Consider the following 23598-nt stretch of genomic DNA (forward strand, 5'->3'; position numbering starts at 1 on the left):
CAAAGATGGAACAGAGAACATTTTTACAGCTCAATTGGAAACTCACTGTTTGAAAGAAGTTATAGTGAAAATGCAGATAGCCCACTCACTTCAATAGCATTAGAAATTACTGTTGTTATAATAATAATACAGACTAGACTAATAGCTATTCAAAGAAAGTAAGTTCCTGATAGATAGTGGATAATTTGTATTCTCTGGGCATAGAGTATGTAGAAAACATGACAGTCTACAATAAAACCCGACTTTCTACACTAATGAATGAAGTGACTCATTTGAAAAAACAGAGAAAACAGTTTAGTTTAGAAAGCATAATTTCTTGAAAATTTCCAAATAAGCCAAAGCTCTTATCTAGTACAAAAGGCATTTTTGAAATTCAAATGCAAAGCCACTGTAACATCCCAATGACTACTCTAGATTTTTATCTACAGGTTTAATTCTAGATATATTTGTAACAATATGATTTACAAAAACCCTTAATAAAAAACTCAAAATGGAAACCAGCTGCATCACCTATCCTGGACCTTAATCACTCCATAGATCATTAAGGCTATGAGGTTAGAAACCAGTCACCTTTTTTTGTGGTCCTCCCAGTATGAAACACAGAGTCAGACACATAGTAGGCACTTCATTAGTATTTGGATGGATGGATGAATAAGAGCTACTCTTTAAGGAGCACTGTGCTAGAACTCTTTCATATATTATTTATTTTATTCTGTATGCATTTTACAGAAGATAAAACTGAGGTCCACAGAGTAGGTAATCTATTTTAGGTCATGCTGCTAGTAGATGCAGAGTCAGTAACTAACACTCAGCAAAATGAGCTACAATTCCTAAATTCTAGCACAGGAAAGAAAAACACTTCACTTGCTTCTCTGGTGCTAATTACGTGCAATGTCAAATGAGACTAAACCATTTGGGTAGGGACCAAAAAGACGTATTTAAAAACTATCTTCTCAAAAGCAATTAAAAAAAAATCCCCAGCGCAGGAGCCACATCCTTTAGGAAGCAAACCATAAAGCACTGTTCCTTGAACATAAAAATTGGTAAATTAATATACATGGATCCACTGTAAACACACCTACAGATTCCCACAACTTCAAAGGATCAAACCAGCAACATTCTTTACACCTTTAGACCCAACAAGGAGGAAAGATTTTGGTTCAGAAATTTTTAAAACACGTCATTCTAAATCATGCCATCGACTAAGTACACATTCAGGCCAGTTTTCTACATGTACCTTCCATATGTACAGTCTGTAAAACAAAAGCTGATTTTACCATGACAGCCTTAGAACACTACAAAATCTGAAGCACCTTTTGAATCAGAGAAAACTATATCAAGTTCTGTACAAAGTTTGTGGAAAGTATATATTAATTGTATACTAATTCTTTGAAAAGGTGCCCTTTTTTGGTAACTTTTAGAGCCATAGTATTGAGTTCATTGTAACACCATATTTTGTAGCTATGCTTAATAAGTTGATTTGCTATCAATGACCAAATAGTGAGCTGGGAATAATGTCATAACTTCCATGGAATCTTACCAATTGGATCATCTAGTCAATGGCTTACATTAAATTTACCTAGGGTTCTACACAACCTACTCACACTTGTGCTCAACCCAGACCAAATGTATCCTAATCTCTGGAAGTGGGGTTGTGTTTTGACATTATTGCAAAGCCCCCAGACGATTCAGAGTTGTGAGTATTGTTCTGGTCTGGCTCCTCTCATGTAACAAATGAAGAAACTAAGCCACTGTGGAAGATCAAAATTGGCCACCTCAAAATATGTCTCTTTACCTTGATTATTTTCTCTGAAATAAACTTTGACCTTCCCCCAAACTAACGCCTAAAAGCGACAGACTGGAAGGGTTCTTGCTAAATCCATTCTCATCAAAGTTCTTTTTACCAAACATTTACATTTGTAAGGGAAATCTCCATTGGTAAAGGTATCTCCCTCTCTGTACTGGGAAGGGGGGGTGACCTCATCTCTAGAAACTTATCAATGCAGAAGGCGAGGCTGCATAATAACCTTACTGTGCTTTTCTGGTAATCGCCCATAACTGACTTCCCTGACCCCAACATCCTCCTTTGTCTTTACCTAAATCTATTTAAGAAGAGAACCTCTGCCATTTTGTCGAGAAACTCAGTTTCCTTGGTTTCTCCCATGTATACATGTCATAAAGCTTGTTTCATTTTCTCCTGCTATTCGGTCTCATGAGTCAATTTAATTTGTAGCCTAGCCACAAAGGACCCAGAGTGGGTATAGGATAGTCTTCCTCCCCTTCACCACACAGTGATTAAGTAACTTGACCCAAACCATACAGTTATTTGGCTACATACGTATGACTTGAATCCAGGTTTTCTCACAGTGTCACTGCTCGTTTCAATAAGGCTAGTATGTGCTGGCTAAAAAATCCTTTGACTGGTTTTGAGGTACCCGTAAGACAATTCTGACTCACATGACATCCTTGTCAGAAATACTAGATGAAGTTTTAACATATCTCTGAAAATTCAAACATATTGCTAGCTGCCAGCTAGCATGAATGGTTCTTCTAAAGACCAGAGACCTAATGTCAAACCAATGATTGAAGTTGACAATTGAAGTGTGAGCAGTGTCTGAGCAGTGAGTCTGACACTCAATACACACTTGCTGATCTGAAATAAACGTGCTAATTGTTTTTCTCTGTTCTAGACATTAGCCTTACTTGTTCCTATCATATATCCTCCCCTCAACAGACATACACATATATTTCTCATAAATGGTTCTCATTTCTCATCAATGGTTCTCATTTCTCCTACAATTCTCCTGAGAGTTTCCAAAGCCATTATATCATCATACCAGAAAAGCTTCATGTTTCCGTGCTGCTGAGAGAAAATGACAAGTAATAATGTCTTTCTTATTGTCTAAAAAGAAGAGGAGGAAATAAAATTTAGTAAAAAGAGCACTGGGGTTTCCAGTTCTGTATGTAAGAAGCTTGGAAGTTGTCACTCGGTCCTAACAAGTAAAAAGCTGAACAGACTGAAAAAATCAACAACTCTTCTTGGATCCGTGAGAGGGGAGGCCACAGGACAAACCTCAGCCGCTAAGATTAGAGAGACAGACAGGAGCACACACTGCTGTGGGATCCAGCACCAGTGCTGGGGTAGGAAAACCTGAATGGTAATTGACAAATGGCTGGAGGCTTAGTGCTGACAACTCAGACAGTTAAAAACTCCAGAGGAACCTAGTCATAGGGGAAACCCCACAATATTATAAGATTTACCCTCAGGAGCTCAACCAGGTTCCCACAGTAAATACGGAGAAAAATCCCCTCAGGCTTCCGGCAGAAGGAGGAGAAAAGGCACGCTGTACTTCTTACAAGGCTTGCCCTCAGGGAAACTAGTCTGACCTGCTGGGGTATTATAAGAGCCTAAGTGAACTGAAGAAGGGAAATACTCAACTCCAGCCCACTCTAGCCATCCTATCCCACCCTAGTGGGGAGAAAAAAACTGAGAAACACTTGTGAAGTTCATTGTCCAGAAGTATAGGCTCACTAAAAGACTGAGAGCTAATTATAGTACCATAGAACGCTTCCCCTTCCCTCACATCTCACCACCACATTACTGAGGCCTTTACATTACTAAGAAAGAACCAAAACAACTGCTAGAAATAATAAACACTGTAACAGAAATGAAGAATTCCTCTTACAGGCTTATTAGTAGACTGGATATGGCTAAGAAAAGAACCTCTGGGCTTGAGATCATCTCAACAGTAATTGCCAAACTAGAAAACAAAGAGAAAAAAGACTGAAGAAAACAGAAGAGAATATTCAAGAACTGTGGGACAACTCCGAAAGGTGTAACATGTATGTAATGGGAATACCAAGAAGAAAGAGAGAAAGGAACAGAAGAAATATTTGAAACAATAATGATGGAGATTTGCCCAAATTAATGTCAGACACCAAACCCAAGATCCAGGAAGAAGAGTGAGCAGGGTAAATGCCAAAAAAGCCCACTACATCTAGGCTTCTCATTTTCAAACTATACAAAAATCAAAGATAAAGAAAAAAATCCTGGGGCCAACCCGGTGGTGCAGCAGGTAACTGTGCAGCACACTCCGCTTCGGCACCCCAGGGTTCACAGGTTCGGATCCCAGGTGCGCACTGATGCACCAGTGGTCAGGCCATGCTGTGGCGGCGTCCCATATAAAGTAGAGGAAAATGGGCACAGATATTAGCCCAGGGCGGGTCTTCCTCAGCAAAAAGAGGAGGATTGGAGTCAGATGTTAGCTCAGGGCTAGCCGTCCTCAAAAAAATAAAAAGAAAGAAAGAAAAAATCCTAAAGGAAGCCAGAGGAAAAAAACACCTTACCTATAGAGGAAAAAGACAGAATTACACTGGACTTCTCCTCAGAAACCAGACAAGCAAGAAGAGAGTGGAGTAAAATATTTAAAGTGTTGAGAGAAAAAACTTGCCAACCTAGAATTCTCTACTTGAACATATTTATACGCTGTAGAAAAGGAGCCAGTGGAGAGAATGAAGTTGAAAATGTAGGGGTCAAGAGCCAGCTGATGGAAAATTCAAGAAGAAAGATAAGTCTTGAATAAGAGGAATCTTGCGTACAAATGCAGGTACATTTTGTGGTTGAGTTGAGAGATGCAAGAGTGGATTGAAGAGTTAGTAGAATCTAAGTCTGTGATTCTCTCTTTTCCTTTTTTGGGAAGGATGCGGTATGCGAGGAGTAGGATACTTAAGAATAATGGTGGAGCTTTGGAAAAGTCATTGCTACAGTAATTGAAATGTGGTTGCAGATAATTGTTCAATCTAGGGGCATTCTTCTGTAACAAGAAGGCAGCCAATAAGACAGTTTTAAGCAAAAGTAGCTATCATTTATTTACATAGGTGCACAATGGATTATTACCCAATAGTTCTTCTCTGCTTTCTCTTTACCCCACCCAAACTCATGTGTTAATCTTTCTCTTGATCCCACCCCCGTTTCCTCTCAATGTACAACAGATTTTTAACAAACTCTTTAACTTTGTTGGGAAATATTTCTAACACACACACGAAAATAGAGAATAATTTATTGAACAGCAATGTTCTACATCCAGCATTATCAAATCTTAACACTATATCATATTTATCTCAGTTAAATAAATCCTTGAACCAAGTATAGGCTTACTGGACAAGCAAGATTTCATCACCAGCAAACATCAACATGCTCACTTAATTTTCACATTTCATATATTTCATGAATAACGCCCAGAGCACCTCCGAGAACTTCAGGTAATACTGTGGATAGGCACAAATCAAATATGGCCAGAAATGACCACTGGCAAGCTAATTAGGTAGTTCCTCTGAACTGTTAATATATTGAAGCTACGCAAATTAGTTCATACCCACAGGTCCTAGGTTTGGAAAAAATGCTCTGGCAAAGAATGAATTTTTAATAAAAATGGTTATTATGATCCTTCACAGTTCTGATATTATTTTTCTTTAGTGTTCTAATGCCCTTTGCTACTTTGGCATTGGTAAATATGAGAAAGTTTAATAAAAAATATTTTTCCCAACATCATCTAAGATTTCTGAAGCTAAAAGCATGCAATCAGTTTCTAAAGACAAGAGCTTTATTCTTTAAGTTGTAATAAATCATCCATTAAATCTAAAATCTGTAATTTGGATAGTACCTGCCAAAACAGACTGTGTGCATCTCCTCTCAGCAGTTCAACTGTATCGCCTGCCTGGATGTGTAATGGGGGTCCTTCATGAAGAGGTGGGGGTGGTGTTCCAGTATAGTTCCTAACGACCTGCATCTTTGGTAAACCTGAAAATAAGCAACATAACTTTTAGATTTGAGAAAATGATGTGTGAAGTCCAAATGTACTGGGGAAAAAAAGCCATTATTAACATTAAAAGGTTTTAATAGAACCAAGTCCAAGTAAAAATTAGAAGTAACTATAATGGAATGCTTTTCAACTTTCTCATTATTTGAGACAGTAATGGAATAAGACACTTATTTATCCCCTGATCCCTTACATACTTTTCTTCTCCCTCATCATCAATCTCTTTCTAGTTGAAAAAATATTTCTCTTTCAGCTGATGCCTGCTTCATAAAAAACACACCACATACGGTTTAATGGAAAAGAATCAATTTTTTCATCAACTCTATCCCTTCTGCCTATTACTTTCCTCTTGGGCATTGGCTGATTTCATCACTAAGGAGGCTCACCCTTTCTGTGTATATATCACACTGCCCAGTATAAGGCTCATATCTTAAGGTTATCTTTGTAATTCAAAACCAAAAAGGTGATGGATGTGCCACTGCAATACTTAAGACATTTATATGGAGAAATTCTTTAGGCTGAAATTTAGGCTTGCAAAACAGACCCAATAAAGGGAACATGTCTAAGCCAATAGCATCAACAATACTTGAAATACAGATCCATCCCTTTTCTTTGTATTTCTTGGAATGTGCAATGAAGGCCTCAGTTCAATATTTCATTTTTGAGAACAGCAGCTTCAATTGCACACAGGCCTAATTGCACCAATATTGGTCACAAATGGACAACCTCACAGTCACCTTTTCATTTAGAGGTGAAACCGCTCCCTCCTATGAGAGAGAACACTCATAAACATGAAATTTGTTGCACATTCACGGACTTAAGCCATTGCTTACTACACTTCAAGACTTTTTATTCTAATGATTGGCCATGGTGAAGCTATCACTGGCTGGAAATGCTGTAGTAAACACAGAAGGAGGATGAATGATTGTCATTCAGTTCTAGGTGTCCAAGTCACCTAGAAAAGACCTCAATGTCTACAGAAAATGCTCCAGCAAACAGTTTAATAAAGTCCCTCAAAATCCTTTTCCCGTAACCACTCCAGCAAGGAGAAAACAAGAGTGGCTATAAATTAAACAGAACTGAAAACTTTTAGTCAACACTTTTTATCAATCCAGTCAATCAGAAGACAGAGGGCTGAAAAACAGTGAGCCCTTCACCCCAACGTAGCTGCTGTAACTGCCGAGGCATGTTAAGAGTTGCTACATCTCCCCTTGGCTCAAGTTCTTGTGCCACAGAACCCCTGGAGGGATGACTTTAATCCCACATCTTTCATGGAGCGTTTCCCTCCCAGATGTTATAAGGTGGTGCCCTTACACAAACAGCAGACTTTATTGTCTTTCCCAAAAACAACACTCAACAAGAGAACTCTTGTAAGTGAAGTGTTTATCAGACTTGCTCCCAACACACTGTAAATGCTTTGAGTATTGTTGTCCGTAGTGCCCTTGAGTTGATTCCAACTCCTAGCGACCTTATAGATAGCAAAGTGGAACGCTGTGGTCTTTTTGCACCACGCTCTCACCTTGGAGAGCTATATCAGACAATGCTCAGCTGCTGTTCATCAAGTTTTCACGGCCACTAGTTTTCGGAAGTGGGTGGCCAGGTCCTTCTTCCTAGTCTGTCACAGTCTGGAAGCTCCACTGAGACCTGTCCACCCTGCATGACCCTGCTGGTACTTGAAATACTGGTAACAGCTTTCAGCATCACAGCAACACACAGCCACAATATGACAACCGACAGATGGGCAGTGTGGTTCCCCGACTGGAAAACAAACCTGGGCCTTGGCAGTGAGAACACTGAATCTTAACCACTAGACCACAGGGCTGGCTGCCTTGAGCATAGAAAGAACTTATTTTACACTTTCTATTAAGTTGCTATTGTTAATTTAAAATGAAACCTAAATATCCCGTGCACACAACAACTGATTTAGAAGTTCAATATATGGAAGAGGATGCAGTCTCAAGGAGAATTTTTAACATGGAGTCTGGTTTGCATGATAGTTATTCCATGGTGGGGGGCCAGGGCTGTGGTTAGCCTCAGTTTTACCAAGCATTTCTAGCGCAGGAGAAGCATTTCATTCAGTAGGGTCTCTTGATAATTTTGTTTTGATGTCAATTTTTATTTATTTATTTACTTATTTATTTATTTTTTGTGAGGAAGATCAGCCCTGAGCTAACATAACATCCGTGCCCATCTTCCTCCACTTTATGCGGGACGCCGCCACAGCATGGCCTGACAAGTGGTGCGTTGGTGCGCACCTGGGATCCGAACCCCAGGCCGCCAGCAGCGGTGCGCACGCACTTAACCGCTATGCCACGGGGCCGGCCCCTGATATCAATTTTTAAATAAAGGCTGAAGGCAAGAAAGAAGAGTTTTTAAACCTGAAATAGCTGATGTGGGCTCAAATACTGGGGCCAGTTGCGTGCTTAGAAGGCCCTGGCCTTCTCTGCAGCTGTCTCCATGGCCAGGACCCACAGGGACAAAAAGAAGCAGTGCCGTGTGACAAATGGCGGAAGTGGCAGTTCTCTCATTGCTGACATGCCCAACTTAGTCATCCTCAAGAAGAAATTATTGAAAATTAATAGACTATTTAGAGAAAAAAATTAACTTTGATGACATTTCACCAACCAAACATAGATTAAGGATAAAAATATAGAAAGCCCAGGCTACACAAGGAGGCTGTGAATTGTCAGGTATGGAGCAATGCTGCCTAATTTATCTTTTTCGATGAACTGGAATGCCCATAACACATGGCCTAGTAAAATCATAATATTTAAAATTTAAAATAGTACATATATTAAAATCCTCTGGTCAAGAGATGAGACCTGGGCTAGCCCCGTGGCTTCGGATCCAGGGCGCGCACCAACACACGGCTTCTCTGGCCATGCTGAGGCCGCATCCCACATACAGCAATTAGAAGGATGTGCAACTATGATATACAACTATCTACTGGGGCTTTGGGGAGAAAAAGGGAAATAAAAAAAAAAAAGAAATGAGACCTAAGTAGTCTTAGGACTTATTTAGGACTAAGTAGTCTTCAGAATGACAGACTTGGTTTTTATAGTCTTGCTTATTTCTGATTTTTTCATTTACTCTATGTTTTCTCTTATTACTTTCTTCTTGGTTATGATCTTCGTTTGGGAAGTTGATCTAGTAGCACACTAGCATAGGGTATGTTGCTGACCTCATTCCTAAAACAAAAATTGTGTGACCTTTGCCAAGAATTTTGGTTGAGCTCAGGTAATAGCCAAAAGGATATTGCTACTAGCTTGAATTCAGCCATACATGACTTGCAAAATACAGAGCTTATTTGATTTATATGCTTTTTTTGTGGGATGAGTTATGAGTTTACAATATAAAAGAATTAATATTTTTTGGTCATTTGTTAGGATAATCTTTGGCTATTTATTTCTGATAGGTCAGCACTTCCCATTTCAGGATGATCTGTCATCAGGGTTACAGGGCTACAGAGATCAAAGATCATCAGGGTTACAGGGCTACAGAGATCAAAGAATAAAAGGACTGAAGCAAGGACAGAGCAACATGATGAATTCTGACACTCTGCCCCTTGCCTCTGACGCTTTAATGTAGTAGGAGTTCTACAATACTGGTACAATGAATGGTTGCTTTCAAAACATCCCTTTATATTTCTGCCTTTTATTTTAAAAAGACATGGTAACACTGCTAAGAAGGTGAACACAATCACATTAACTGATAGATAAAAATGCAATTAAAATGAGAAGAGACGGAGTGGGTTAAACTTCATGTCAGCACTCAGCCATCAATATAATTGTTAACACAGTCTACTGCCACAGCAGGCATCACACCTCCTAAATGAGATCAAGAATGGAAACGAAATTAGATTTACAGATGCTCATATTTCGAATAGCCCTTTAGTGTTCATGTAGTGTAAGTTTTATTCTCCCCTTATAAAATATCCCTGATAGGTTTCAACCTCTGTTTAAAAATGTCCAGGACAGAACATTCACTACACGTCTCTATGACAACTCAGTCATTGTTGCATACAGTTTCTTAACAAGCTCTAACTGAAACTTCCTCAAAAATGTCTCTCTGTGTAACTTTTCTCCGCTGACCTGCCTCCTTCCATCTGGAATTATGCTGAAGACAACAAACCTCCTTTTTATAGATTAGTCTTTCAAAATTTGTTCAGGCTTAAAATCCCTAGTTCCTTAAAATAAAAAAAAAAAAAGCCTATTTGTATTTTCCTTTGGTTATCCATACTTCCAGGGGTTCTGAGATGCAAAACAGTATAAAACTACAAAAATAGAACTGTAGTTTCCCTCATTGACACTGACCAATCAGAAATAATTAGCCAAAAGTTATTCTAAAAGTTGATTTAAAAAATATAAATTCCATTATATTATAAACTCACAACTCATCCCAGAAAGCTGCTTCTTTCTCCTTGGGAAAACACAGACCCAATCGTTGTTTAGTTTCTTTCTGCCCCAGAACCGCATTTACAATGGACATGTTGGTATAGTTACAGGGTTGCTCATCAAAATCTGAAAATTTATACTGCATACACCTTCAGATATTAAATGCAAAATAATCATATGTAATTTCAACATATATAGTTAAGCAATCTTGGAAGTTCCCAAAACTTTATATAATCAATTATCTTTATCTAAGGGAATATAATTAAAATGGCTAAGACAAAATTAGATCTGCTGCCAAATGATCAGTTATTTTAGCTTGTTTCATTCCCTAAAACAAATGCTTTGCTGTACAGCTCACTATATCCTCAATATATAACTTATGGAAAATTTTGCCCTTTAATTTTTGCTCACTTTTTTAAATTGCATAATGTTAATTATGCTTAGTCTTAAATCAGACAAGGTCCCCAAGTCATCCTTATGCATAAAGAATTAACACACAGAGGAATCAGCAATATTAAAATGACAGTTATAGTCGAGTAATAGTCATGGCATGCTGGTTAAATAAAACTGAAGCCAATGTAATTACGTGGAACACTACAGTCTTCCAAAACAATACAGAAGTGCTTTCAAAAAGGAGATCTGAAGCAAAATTTCCTTTCAAATCTGAATTCAATGCCACTAAGAGTGATGCATGCCAAAAAATAAAAAAAGAGTTTTAAAAAAAGTTAATTCTGGGTAAGATCCTATTATGAAGTTTGCCAGATATAAACTATTTCACTGATAATTTTCACATAAATCCTCAAACTTCAATGAACTTAGCCTATTGTACCAGTATCAACCACTGTGGTTTCTAAGAAGAGTGACTGCCACAATATGAATTAGTATCCACTCATGATGCTGCTATCACTGCCCTAATGCAATGGGCTTCCCCGGGGCAATAACTTAGAGGAGAGTACTGTGTGCTAGATAAATGGGCTGTCGGCAATGTGCTGGCCTTTCACCTCTGAGGCCCAATTTAAAATTTAAACACAGTCGCATTAAAAAATAATTAGTTTTACAAGATATCAGAAGACGTAGTTGGTTTATCCTGGGAAACTGATCACAAGCATAACATATTCATTCATTCCTTAAATGTCTTGAGCACTCCTGAGCATGAGGGTTTCGGCACAGAGCAAGGACACACTTTCCACCCTCAAAGAGCCAACAGTCCACTGAATAGACAGACATGTGAACTGAAAGACAATACAACTGGGTACGGGCTCTCATCTGGTGAAAACTTTTAAAAAATATTCCTATCAATAAAAATTTCAGGAAATTTTGTTTTGAGTAGGATCCTGAAATATGTATTTTATTTTTTCTATAAGTTTCATAGGTGTGGTTTCCAAATCCTAGCCAGGTTTAGGGTTCACTTTCTTGTGGCCGCATGAGCAAAGTACCACGACATTCACCACTATCAAACTTGTTTTTGAGAAAACTACAGTGAAACAAGTGCTGTCTGGCATCTTATCAACTAAATCCTCTTTACATTAACATCTGGGATCTTCCTGATACAAGTTCACAATGTAAGCATCAGGTCTGATGACCAGGCTGGGTAGACTGAGCAGATGGCAGGTTAGGTGGCCTGGGACGCTGGACACCGGGCTTCCCCTGCCCACCACACCTTACAGGGCTCCTTCCCACTAAGCAGTGAGCTCTCATTCACGTGCTGGTCTTCAAAGAGGAGCAAAAGGAGCCTCAGAATGGAAACCATCTGTTACAACAGAAGCAGACAATCTGGTGAAAAACAAACTGGTCTAAAGAACTAATTGTTCACAAACAGAACACTCCCCATCAATGATTTCAAAAACTTTTCACCCAGGGAAGGTACTTTACTTATATAAACAGTGATGAGTCAAATGAAGGAAACAGCACTGTCACTGATCATATGAAAACAAGGATCGGACAGAGATACCTTCCTCCAACTTTATAAGCACTGACTAGTGACTCTTTGGCACTGCCTAACGGACTATTAGTAAATCAAGGGTGAAAGATATAATAATGCCTTTTGGAGTTTCTTTTTCCTTTTATTAAAAACATTTTATAGGCTACCAAATACACTAGAACTATAAAATTTCATGTGCTACTTTAAAATCCATGCAAATTTAACATTCTGTTCTATCAAATATTTACATTTTAGTGAAAAAAAATGTTTCCCTAAAATCTTGAAATAAGATCAGAGCTCTAGGAGAATGTGCCATGTATTTGTCAAACCCCTAGAAAATGACCACTCCTAGAAATGAGAGGAGTCCAGTTTGAGGAGCACAGCCTGAGCTATCTCAACATCCTCTTTAAAGAAAGAAAAAGAACACAATCATATAATTTCAAAGTAAGAGCATTATCACATAGTCCAACCACTTCATTTTCTAAATTATAAAACTAAGAACCAAAGTGGTAAATAAATTTTCTAAAGTCAAACATCTAGTTAGAAGCAGAAATGGAATTAGAACCCTGATTTACCAACTTCCTAGCTCAGTCTTCCCAGCTGCAGGCTAGTCATTCTCTGCAACTCACAGGGAAGGAGGCTGCGGCAGAGAAAAGGTCTTCTGATACCAACTAATGTATGTTTGTGAATCATCTGAATCCCTGCCAGGTGTCCAGTGTTATCTTGGGGAGGAGGAAAAGAGGAGGCAGAACTCTCCTCCAAGTGGTGAAAGAGTGAGAGTTCCCCAGGATTAGGTGAATTCTAGTAGGAAAGTAAAAACTCCCCCTGGTATATTCTAATGTCAGAGCCTCAAAGCTCCTCAAGTGAAAAATAAGAAAAAAAAAAAAATTGTACTTGACAATCTATGGAACTCTCAGTGCCTGACACATCCACATGCAGTTCTGTGGATCTGTGGACAAATGGACACATGTAGTTCTTTCTACAGAAAACTATAATCACTTAAACCACGTGATTCTGCTATTCTGACCACACCCGAGTGGATCAGGGATGGCAAGTAAGCCAAAGATTGCAATAAATAGGCTGAACATGTGAGACACCAGAGGCTGAGGAGGAAGCTCGAAGGGAGACTGTCCAAAGGGGCAGTCCTCATTGGAGGATGAGAAACAAGATGATCAAATGTGCTCCTTATAGAACATGACAGCCGGAGGCGGCTATATAAGTCAGCAGGGAACAATGGATTCTGTCTTTTGAGAAGAAAAGATGACTGAGATCACTAGTTTCCAGAACTGTTGGTCCAGAAAGATTCCCGTAAAGCCTGCTGTACTCTTCCCCTTCAAGGAAAACACTGAGACCCAGAGTGACTATTGAGAAGATTTCCTGGACTGTGTTCTTTCTCTCCTAGTAGAACCTCCATCCCTCAAACCACCTGAGCTCATTTCTTTCTTGCAACCAAAACAAGCCTTTAACAATCCATTCCTAAAGGATATTGAATGGATAGGATAGAGGAAAAGTAAAAATGATTAAAGGCACTTTGCCATAACCTAGTTTTCATTCTTTGTTCTACGAGTTCCTTCATTTATTCAACAGATATTCAGATTATTTGTGTGCAGGTAATGGCCTGGGGACTGGGTATGCAGCCATAAATAAGACTGATAAGTCCCTCCCTCACAAAGCTCATATTTTAGTGGAGAAGACAAACACAAAAACAAATGGACAGATGTGATAATATCAGATATAAGTATTATAAAGAAGAATTTAGAGAAAGGTACTGGATTAGAGAGTGACCAGGGCGTGTGGGGGTGAGGGTGGGTGTGGGGGGGTGAGATTTCTTTAGAGAAGGTGATCAGGTCAAGTTTAAGACCTGAGAATAAGGCAGTAATCATTTGAGGGGAAAAATTTAACAGGCAAGCTGAACAATAACCATGAAGACTCTGGGAGCGGAATGAGCCTGAAGTACTAGAAAGACAGAAAAATGGTCAGTGACGTTGCATGAAAACAACTGATAAAATTTAAAGTTAATAATATGCATTCTTAAGGATCTGGTCCATTTCAGCACTCCTTTCCTACACACGTTCAGTTGAATTATCTGAAATTTATTGAACGGTCAAGTTCTCATTAACATGCTGCACCTTCTTCCTGGCATATACTTGCTGCTGTCTTCACACCCAGCTCACCCCGCCCCCAAGGGGAAAAAAAATCTGACTTATTCCTCTCATTCCTTAAAACTTACTTCTGCTAAGAAATCTGACTTTCTCTTAAGTGTGGGGTAAGTGCCTTAAACATAAACTCCCTTAGATGCTCATACTTAGGGCTTCAATACCATGTATTGTACCAAAATTATTTATTTAGCTAGTATAAAATATGAGTAGTAGACCATAAGCATCTTTCTGTGTCAGTCTTTGTAAAGTTTATACATACTAGACTATGACCACCTTGGTGGCAAAGATTGTGTTATCTCAACGAATTCTTTTGGAAGAAGGAAAAGGTAGCTATCCTTCTCTCCTAAAAGCCACCCTTCCAAATACAGACACACACATTGGATTATACCTCCAAAATAGCTCTCTAATCAACCATTTCTTCTCATCTTTATTTCTATCAGTTCAAGCTTTATCTTTCAAATTGGCCTTTCCTCATCCGCTCCTATTATGCTTGACTGTCCTGCACATAGTCACCTGAACGACTTTTTTGTTTTTTGGTAAGGAAGATTGGCCCTAAGCTAACATCTGTTGCCAATCTTCCTCTTTTTTGCTGAGGAAGATTAGCCCTGAGCTGATCTGTCCTCCATTCTGTATGTGGGACGCTGCCACAGCATGCCTTGATAAGCAGCATGCAGGTCTGTGCCTAGGATCAAAACCTGCAAAACCCTAGGCTGCCAAAGCAGAGTGTGAGAACTTAACTACTACCCCACCTGGCTGGCCCTCCTGAATGACTTTTTAAAAATATAAATTATATAATAGCATTTTCCTGTTTAAAACCCTTCCCACTGCACTTAGAATTAAACCTGGACCCCTGTCTATAGCCTACAAGACCATATATTTTCTGGCCCCTGATAACTCTCCAATCTCATCCTGTCCCAGGCTCATACCTGCTCAATGTTTTTCATCATACTGACCTTTTTGTAGTTGCTTAAACTCCCTGAGCAAGTGGGTCCAGCCAAGACAGTCTATATTATGAACCGTAACTTATAATTCACGTAGTTATTTACTTGTTATCGGTCTCTCCTCCTTTCCTTTTCTACATATTTGTAGTCTAAGTTTGTATGACATTTATTATTTTCACAACCAAATTTAGCTTTTAATAATAAAAATATTCAGTTTTTACTAAACAAACTACACTTCATCATTAGTTTTGACTTGTTTTTAAATTGTATTTATTTGTGCTTTTACTTATAACTATTAATATGCTACATGTAACTGAAATTTTGCAGGAAATAAAATTATTTTTAATGTACAGAACTGCTATACATTTCTTAAAAGTCCTTAATAATGACTCTCTTAATGATTTATACTCATCCTGAATATCGTTTACACTGGGTAACTTGCATCATTTAGGGAAAAAAAATACTTTTTTATTCTTAGGCATTCAACTGCTTAGTTAGTATAGAAACAACACAAGTTCTAACATAGACAGTAGCATCTACTTTCTAAAACAGTCTGCTCTAGTCTCATCCTTCCACTCCTCCTTGCTCTTTTCTATTATTCTCTTTTCTCTCCATCTCCCTCCTTCCTGTGATACACTTGCTGGCGTAGCGGAGAGCATATGCAGTTGCATTCCCAAAAGATTCAGATGTGTGCAGACGGTTTATTGATTTATAAGGTAAAATGAAGAGCATGTGCAATTAGTATTCCTGACTGGCAAAATTTCAAAGAAAAGCAAATGACTCTGAACCATCATTTTGATGTGCTGCTCTTTTGTAAGAGGTCAGGGAGCCTGTAGGTCAGAGACCAACGATCAACATATCTACGTAAAAATGCACATAAATTAAACAATCTCTTTACCCTTCTTATGAACATTCTTCTATAATAAACTTCTGAAATAGGAAAAAGGAAAAGTAGAAGAATCATCTCGTCTTTACAAAATGGCACTACACTGAAATTATTAACTTGAAAGAACTTCCAACCTGCTTAGTCTTTATAAACTTTTACGAGCCTACTTTCAAACTCTGAGGCTCCGCAGCCATCACAATTATCTTCAGGTAACTCTGAGGTTTAGTCTCTACCCTGTTGTTTACCTTGATTTTTCTCCCTCCTTAACCTTTTGCTGAAATGAAAAAAAGTAATTCAAGTCAGATGGAAGCATTTAGTTACAATCTTATGGATTCAGATATGAGCAGACTGAGCACATATATAAATTTATCAGTTTGAAAACAAGTGAATGTATAACTATTACCTAAAACCAGCAATGTTTCATAGGAGGAGGTTGGCTATATATATTCATTTTAATGTGGTAAATTTTTGTGTACACTCCCTTTCACTGGGGCCAAAGATCAACAACCAATATATCTACATAAGAATATACATACACCAAAAACACTCTTCCTTTCTCAGGAACATTCCTTCTTAACATTTTCTATAATAAGGAGAGGCAAAGATAACAGAAACCACACTGAGTTGTGCATTCTTTTGAAATAATACTGTTCTGGCAATGGAAACAGTGTACATAGCATGGAATAGTGATTCTATCAAAGAAGGTTCTTAAGATAATTTAGACAAAGATTTTCATTTACATAGGAAACAACTCAAGTCCAGTTGCATATAGCTAGCTTAAAATGGTGTTCTTTCCAACACTACTCTGTCACCCAGTAAGGGTGGAATCCTGGGTTGATTAGGAAAAATAAAGAGAAGATCATGGAAAGGTCATACATGATTGTTTCAGATTTTAATACTTAATAAATAAATCACTACCTTTCCCCAAGGAAGCTGGGAAACAATCAGATACAAAATATTCCAGTGGAAATGGTAGTATTATAAGCAAAAACAGACCCTTCAAACTATTGTAGGAAGTTCAGAGATTTAGTTTCAAAATCTCTATAGCCCTGGGATTATCATATTGGAAGTATATCTTCTGCCTCCTTCCTATAAATTGATTGGGAATATTAAAAAATTAAGGTATTAGGCTTTTAAGCTTACGTCCTCTACAATTTTTCAGTTTAAAATATTTGATATGTGTGTAGAATATTGACTTTAGGTATAGTATTGGTATTTTTTTGCCCTTCAAAATCTTGATTTTTTTTTTATCTTGATCTCTTCCTGCTCTTCTTTTTTTTTCTCCTGTTTTTACTTTCCCTAAGGTTAGTCTTATTCTCTCCCCAAATGTTTAGCTTCCTATCTTTTTATTATATATAAAGAGCTTCTCTCATCAACCTTAAATATAGAAATTATGTTATAGTTTCAACTTGTTCAAATTCAGCACAATAAGCTATTTAAATGGTTAGACGTGCAGTTGCTTCTAATCATCTCAAAAATAATAAAAATGAAATGGAACCTACATCCTAAGGACATAATAAAAAATATAAAAGTAATAATTATTAAAATGTAAACTGTGGACTACAAAGAAAAAAACAAATGTTAAAACAATAAGAAATAGTGCCAAAAAGTGATGAATCATCTGGAAGGCAGTTACACTGGTAAAAAACAGGATTACACACAGAAAAGACAAACTGAAATAGAACTTTTAGTTCTGCCTCACTTCTCAAAACACCAATGATACTTAATACAAAGTTCACATGTACTTACAGTTTACAAAAACACCTAAATATAACATATAATATACTAATATGGCACATAATTCCAAAACCAAACCACTGATTTCTCACTAACTTTATATACCATAAAAATGGCTAATCCTAAAAATGACCTTCACCCAAGTTCTTGGACAGAGTCTGATCATTTTACTTATGTGTTTAAGACAAACTCCTCTAGGTCAATGAACAAAACTTCTCTTTCCTTGCCAATAGCCCAGTATTCATCCTGACATAGAAGTGTGATACATACTGGGTCGACCCATAGGAATTGGCTGCTGTTGACTGTTCTTGAAGTACAAAAAAGGCAATTTCCTATGGCTTAATCTAATATGTGCCAAAACAATTCTTTCAATATACATGGACTGAGTAACCAATATTAATGAAGTCGCAGCAAAAAGGTCTAATTAAGCTTAAGTATGACAAAAAGCAGGCATAATTCTGTACAGAAAAGAACAGTTCATGTAAATATGTACTTGGGCACTGGCTCTATGGAGCAACATTAATTAGTTAACTCTTTGTTTAATAAATTCAATAAACATTTGTTGAGGCCCTGGTTTCCATCTACCTTGGAGTTATAACTCTTTTGAAAAACCCAGTTACAGAATTTTTTTTTCAATTTTCAAACAGTCAGGCTATCCTATTTTCCCTTTTGAAACTAGGGAGTATAATTTGTGCAAGTAGAGTTCCTACTTTTTTCTGTAAAAATTTTTTAGCTCTATATAGAAAAAATATTTTTTATCCATTACAAAATCACAAAATAATTATTTCTGTCTTTAAAGTAGAGGTTGTCTAAATCATTCATCTTTGTTTTATTAACCCCAAGCACAGTGCTTGGCATGTGGTAAAAATTTGTAACAGTGAATGATTTAATTTTCGGGAGAAATTCTTACTTTATGAGACTTGAGTGTTGATTTTAAAATAAACATGTGATAAAACCAAATTAGTATTTATTTTTCCTATTATCTTCAAGGACTCAACAATTTATGATATTTGTTCTTAAAATTACTTTGATTTAACCACTAAGAAATACAAGTTGTGACGATAACTTAGCTTTTTAGTTATCAAGTTTAATTAAACATCCAAGAGTACACGGTAAATCCAAAGTTAAAAAAAAAAATCCCGAGTGTCCGCTTGAACAACTGAAGTTGTTCTAAAATTCTAAGATTTCTCTAGGGACTATTTCATCAAGCAGATAAACTCATAAGCTACTTCTCTAGTGTGCTAGATATATCAAGCCTTCCATTGTCTCCCAAATTGCTTTTTCTTTTTGTCTCCTAAATTGAAAGATCCTTATAGAATATATCTCTGTTTTTGTCGAATTTCACCAAGACCAAATATAATGATTTTGCACAAAACTGAGAAAATAAGTTTGAAAGCATTTTGAAAAGTTACAAGTACTTTCCCATGAACATAATACTTTGGATTCTATAGATATTTAAAACATATTCATCTACAGGTTTGGTTGGTTCCTTGACTCATTGTTGGTTGTTCCATTTAGTCATGAAATATGAGAGGCATTAGGGATGCAACAATAAGTAAGAGATAAGGTCTCTTTTCTTAAAGAGCTTAGCATCTTGTAGGGATAGAGAAGAATATACACACTGTGTAACAGTGTGACATTGCTGTGACAGTGACAGACATGTTACTATGGCAGTGCTCAACAGAGGCATCTAAACCAGGGAGCTCAAAGAAGACTTCAGGGGGAAGTAGACTCTAAGCTGAAACTATAGTATAAGTAGGCATCAGCCAGACACAGGGGAGGGTATATAAATCTCACCACATTTAAAGAGGTACAAATCTTTGTTCTTGGAAGACTTTCTTCAGTAGGACTCTGCAATCCAGTTAGATGAGTAAAGACAGGTTGATTTAGACATTGGCAAAAGAATGGTTCAAATGTTGGGGCACAGAAACTAAGCTGATTAGGCAAGTCAATAAACACAGGAGAGGGCTGAAGAATAGAAAGGTAGCAGAGGGGTCAAGGAGCAGGTCTCTCATATTGGGACAAGAGAATGAGATATCTGAAGTTAATGTTTTGGAAACAGAGAAAGTCTGGATGATGATAAAGCCCAAGGTGTGACTGTGGGGATGTATGGATGAAACGGAGCAGGGGCAGAGGTCACCGGCAGTGAAGACATCAATGTCAGGTGAAGTGAGGAGGCTCAGCTTTGAATGAGTCACCTACAATGTAAAGTCACCCAGGTTGAAGACAAGATGTGCTTTTTGTGTGTGCGATAAATAATGGAGAGGAGCATATATGAGAGGGCAGTGTGTGTAATGGTCAAGAACACAGGCTTTGTGTCAAACAGGTCTAAGAAATGAATGTATAATGAATGTATAAATACTTCATTTCCATGTCTGAAAAATGGGGATATTAATGTTACTAATGAGGTTTTTGTGAAATAATTATGTATGAAGCATTTAACACACTGCCTGCCACATGGTATGGGTCAATGGATGTTTGACCCTTAACTGGGTCTATGTAACCATTTCTCTGCAATAAATAATTTACATTGATCTAGTTTGCATAAGTAACTTAGGATAAATGTTCCTATGCCTCAAAATGTTGCAAAAATAAGAAAATATTTATATTTAATAATAATATCAAGCAACCTCCACACAAAATATTTTTAATTTCAATGTTATTACTAAAAAGTTTAACAATTAAAACTGTGTGGTATTAGTGTAGGGATAGAGAAATAGACCAATGGAACAGATTAGAGAGCCTAGAAACAAGTCATGTATGTATCCAGATGAAATAAAGATGAAATGTGAAAACCTAAATTGTAAAGCATTTAGAAGAGAATATACTAAACCATCCTTATGATATTAGGTAGAGAAGGTTTCTTACCCAAGACACAAAAAGCACAAAGTAAAAATAAATATCAGTAAATTTGTCTCCATTAAAATTTAAAACTCTGAAGAAGAAACCATTAAAAAAGCAGATGCATGCAATTAATAGAACCAAAAGATTAGCTCTCAAAATATATAAAGAACTAAAATTTAGAAGAATATAAACAGCCCAACAGAAAAATGTGAAAAGAATATGAACAAGTAATTCATAGATAAGAAAAACTGAATGAATCTTACACACGTGAAAAGATACTGTCAGATGCTTATTGTTGGGGAAAAAATTAAAACAATGAAATAGTAATCAATATATACTCTTTATATTGGTAAAATCTTATAAATCAATAACACTAAGCACTGTTGAAGATTTAGGGAAACAAACTTTCTGAACAGGATCTAACAAGTAGCAAAATAATATCTATTTATTCTTAACAGTAAGTACATATGGATCTATCATATATTTTTGGTATGTTTGGAATGTTTCACAAATGCATTTTCAAATTTTATTTGAAGTTTCTTTATCTAATAAAATACTACTTTGAAGAGTTTTACGTGACCTTAAAAAGCAGTTTATCCTGCATTTCTCATGAATGCTTTAAGAAACACAGGATTAACAGTACTTTTGGTGAATATATTTTAGCAACACAACTTGCCATGCACTGAAGTACTTTGAATTTGCTACTTTGAATTTTGCTACTTTGAATTTTATTTAAATCTTCATCATTTGATTATGTCTGGAGTTGTTGAATAGCATGCAATGAGTGACAGTAGAAAGTACTGAACTGTTAACGAATGAGAGTTCCCATTACATAAAAATTATCCTAGCTCCCTGTGCTGGCTGCAACGCCCTTTCTCCTCTCTATCTCTGACTACCCGTGACAGTCCTTCAATAATGCTCTCAGCAAGGGTCCCCAGAGAGTGAAAATGAGTACACGTTACTCCTGCACAGAAGCCTAACCTCCAGCCTCAGCATCACCTAGCACACATTTTTCAGGGAAGAAATTATTTTCATTTCTTAAATAATTAAAGTAAGACTTTAGCTTATGAAACAAAACAATCTAACAAAGGTTAGGTCAATATGGTACGAAGGTGACATTTATGAGCAAATTCCACATCTATAAAGTCATGGCCTAAAAATGAGACTTGTTTTTTTCTTTTTTAAGCAGAATTTGAAATTTCAAAGCCTATGTTCTCTTTATTTTCCCTTTCTGACTATGTCAGGTAATCATGAGTGTTATAGAAGAGGGCGGCTAAGAAAGAATTGTTATACGTAGGGGCTTAATCCTTCTTGACATTTTGTTCTGAGACTTGCCTCTGGGTATATATTCTCTTAGACACCACAGTGGTTCATAGAACCTTGAACATATTGCTTTTGATCTCAGCATGACACTGCTCCAGAGGTCACCTGAAGTTCCACACAGCTACAAGAGGTAGCACAAAGCACACAACTCAATGCAAAGACTGTGACAAAATATTTTCTGCAATTCACAGAACACATCTTATGATGAAAGTTCTATTAACTGTAAACATGAAACAGAACTGAAAATTAAAACAGCATTTGCATATTTGTTATTCAGTGATATTTTCAGGTGTTTTGTAGGTACTATTGAAAATGTATGTCTGGCAAGTTACATACTCAATCAGTTTATTAGTATAGTCACACGAGAGAAAGTGCCAACTGCTATTAGTACTGCTACGTAGGAGAAATATAACTAGAAAACCTGCAGTTTGGGTCCTAACTTTTATTTTGGCATAGAATTTATTTGAGAACGTGAGCATTGCATTAAAAGTCATTTTTCCTCATAGATGTTAGCTCAGAGCCGGTCTTCCTCAGCAAAAAGAGGAGGATTAGCATGGATGTTAGCTCAGGGCTGATCTTCCTCACGAAAAAAAAAAAAAGTCATTTTGCCTCAATTCTTCTTCTGGGCACAATATTTCAATGGATCTTTTTAATGGAAACATACCTCTGTTCAAATAAATGGCCTCAATAAAGCTACTAACATGTAAATATAGAACATACCATTAGAAAACATAGAATAAAAGGTTTGATTTGTTTCTTCAATGCTACACATAGGAAATGGGAGTGGGAATTAGATAAATTCATCAAAGAAATTCACTTTTTTGTAAATAAATAAATGGCTACAGATGCTCTGTCAAAAAGAAGAACTGCTGGGGCCGGCCTGGTGGCATAGTGGTTAAGCTTGGCGCGCTCCACTTCGGCGGCCCAGGTTCATGGGTTTGGATCCTGGGCGTGGACCTACACCACTCATCAGGCCATGCTGTGGTGGTGACTCACATACCAAATTGAGGAACATGGGCACAGATGTTAGCTCAAAGCCACTCTTCCTCAAGCAAAAAGAGGAAGATTAGCAATAGATGTTAGCTCAGGGCCAATCTTCCTCACCAAAAAAAAAAGAAGAAGAAAAAAGGCAGAACCACTTACACTTCTAAGTATCCTGCAGATTCCAGCACTTTACAAAATCCATAAAGAAACCCACCTGGATTCAGAAGTTTCTTCTTTAAAGTACTCAGGAGTACCAACAAGTTTCAGGAGTCTCCTCTTTTTATGAGGAAGTGCTTTACTTTTTATGCAAATCTAAGTAAATAAATACAAAAATATTTTCTCTTTTTATATAACATTCTTGGAAACTATAGAAATGTATCCCAGTTTAGTCATATTTTCTAAGGAAATACTAAGCAGCTATCTTAGGTCTTAGGGATACACGACTACCCATTCTCTGTTTTCTCTTGACGGTTTCTTTTCATACATGAGTTTAAACATACAAAGAGTTTTCTGTAAAATCTATTGACTAGATAATAAAGCCTCCAATGAGAAACAAAAAGGAGAGTGGGGGGGCTACACCAGAGCTTTCC

The 23598-nt window shown here is 37.1% G+C and overlaps 1 protein-coding gene across 1 annotated transcript in view; it reads right to left on the reverse strand.

The window, feature by feature from the left end:
- VAV3 (vav guanine nucleotide exchange factor 3) overlaps window positions 1-23598 on the reverse strand; it is a 352245-nt gene that overhangs the window by 53174 nt on the left and 275473 nt on the right. Inside the window, exon 20 of the mRNA XM_058538664.1 lies at window positions 5664-5800. Within this exon, the coding sequence (XP_058394647.1) occupies window positions 5664-5800 (137 nt within the window). The remainder of the gene's footprint in view (window positions 1-5663; window positions 5801-23598) is intronic.

The sequence above is a fragment of the Diceros bicornis genome, chromosome 4, assembly GCF_020826845.1.
Source record: "Diceros bicornis minor isolate mBicDic1 chromosome 4, mDicBic1.mat.cur, whole genome shotgun sequence".
Lineage (NCBI taxonomy): Eukaryota > Metazoa > Chordata > Mammalia > Perissodactyla > Rhinocerotidae > Diceros > Diceros bicornis.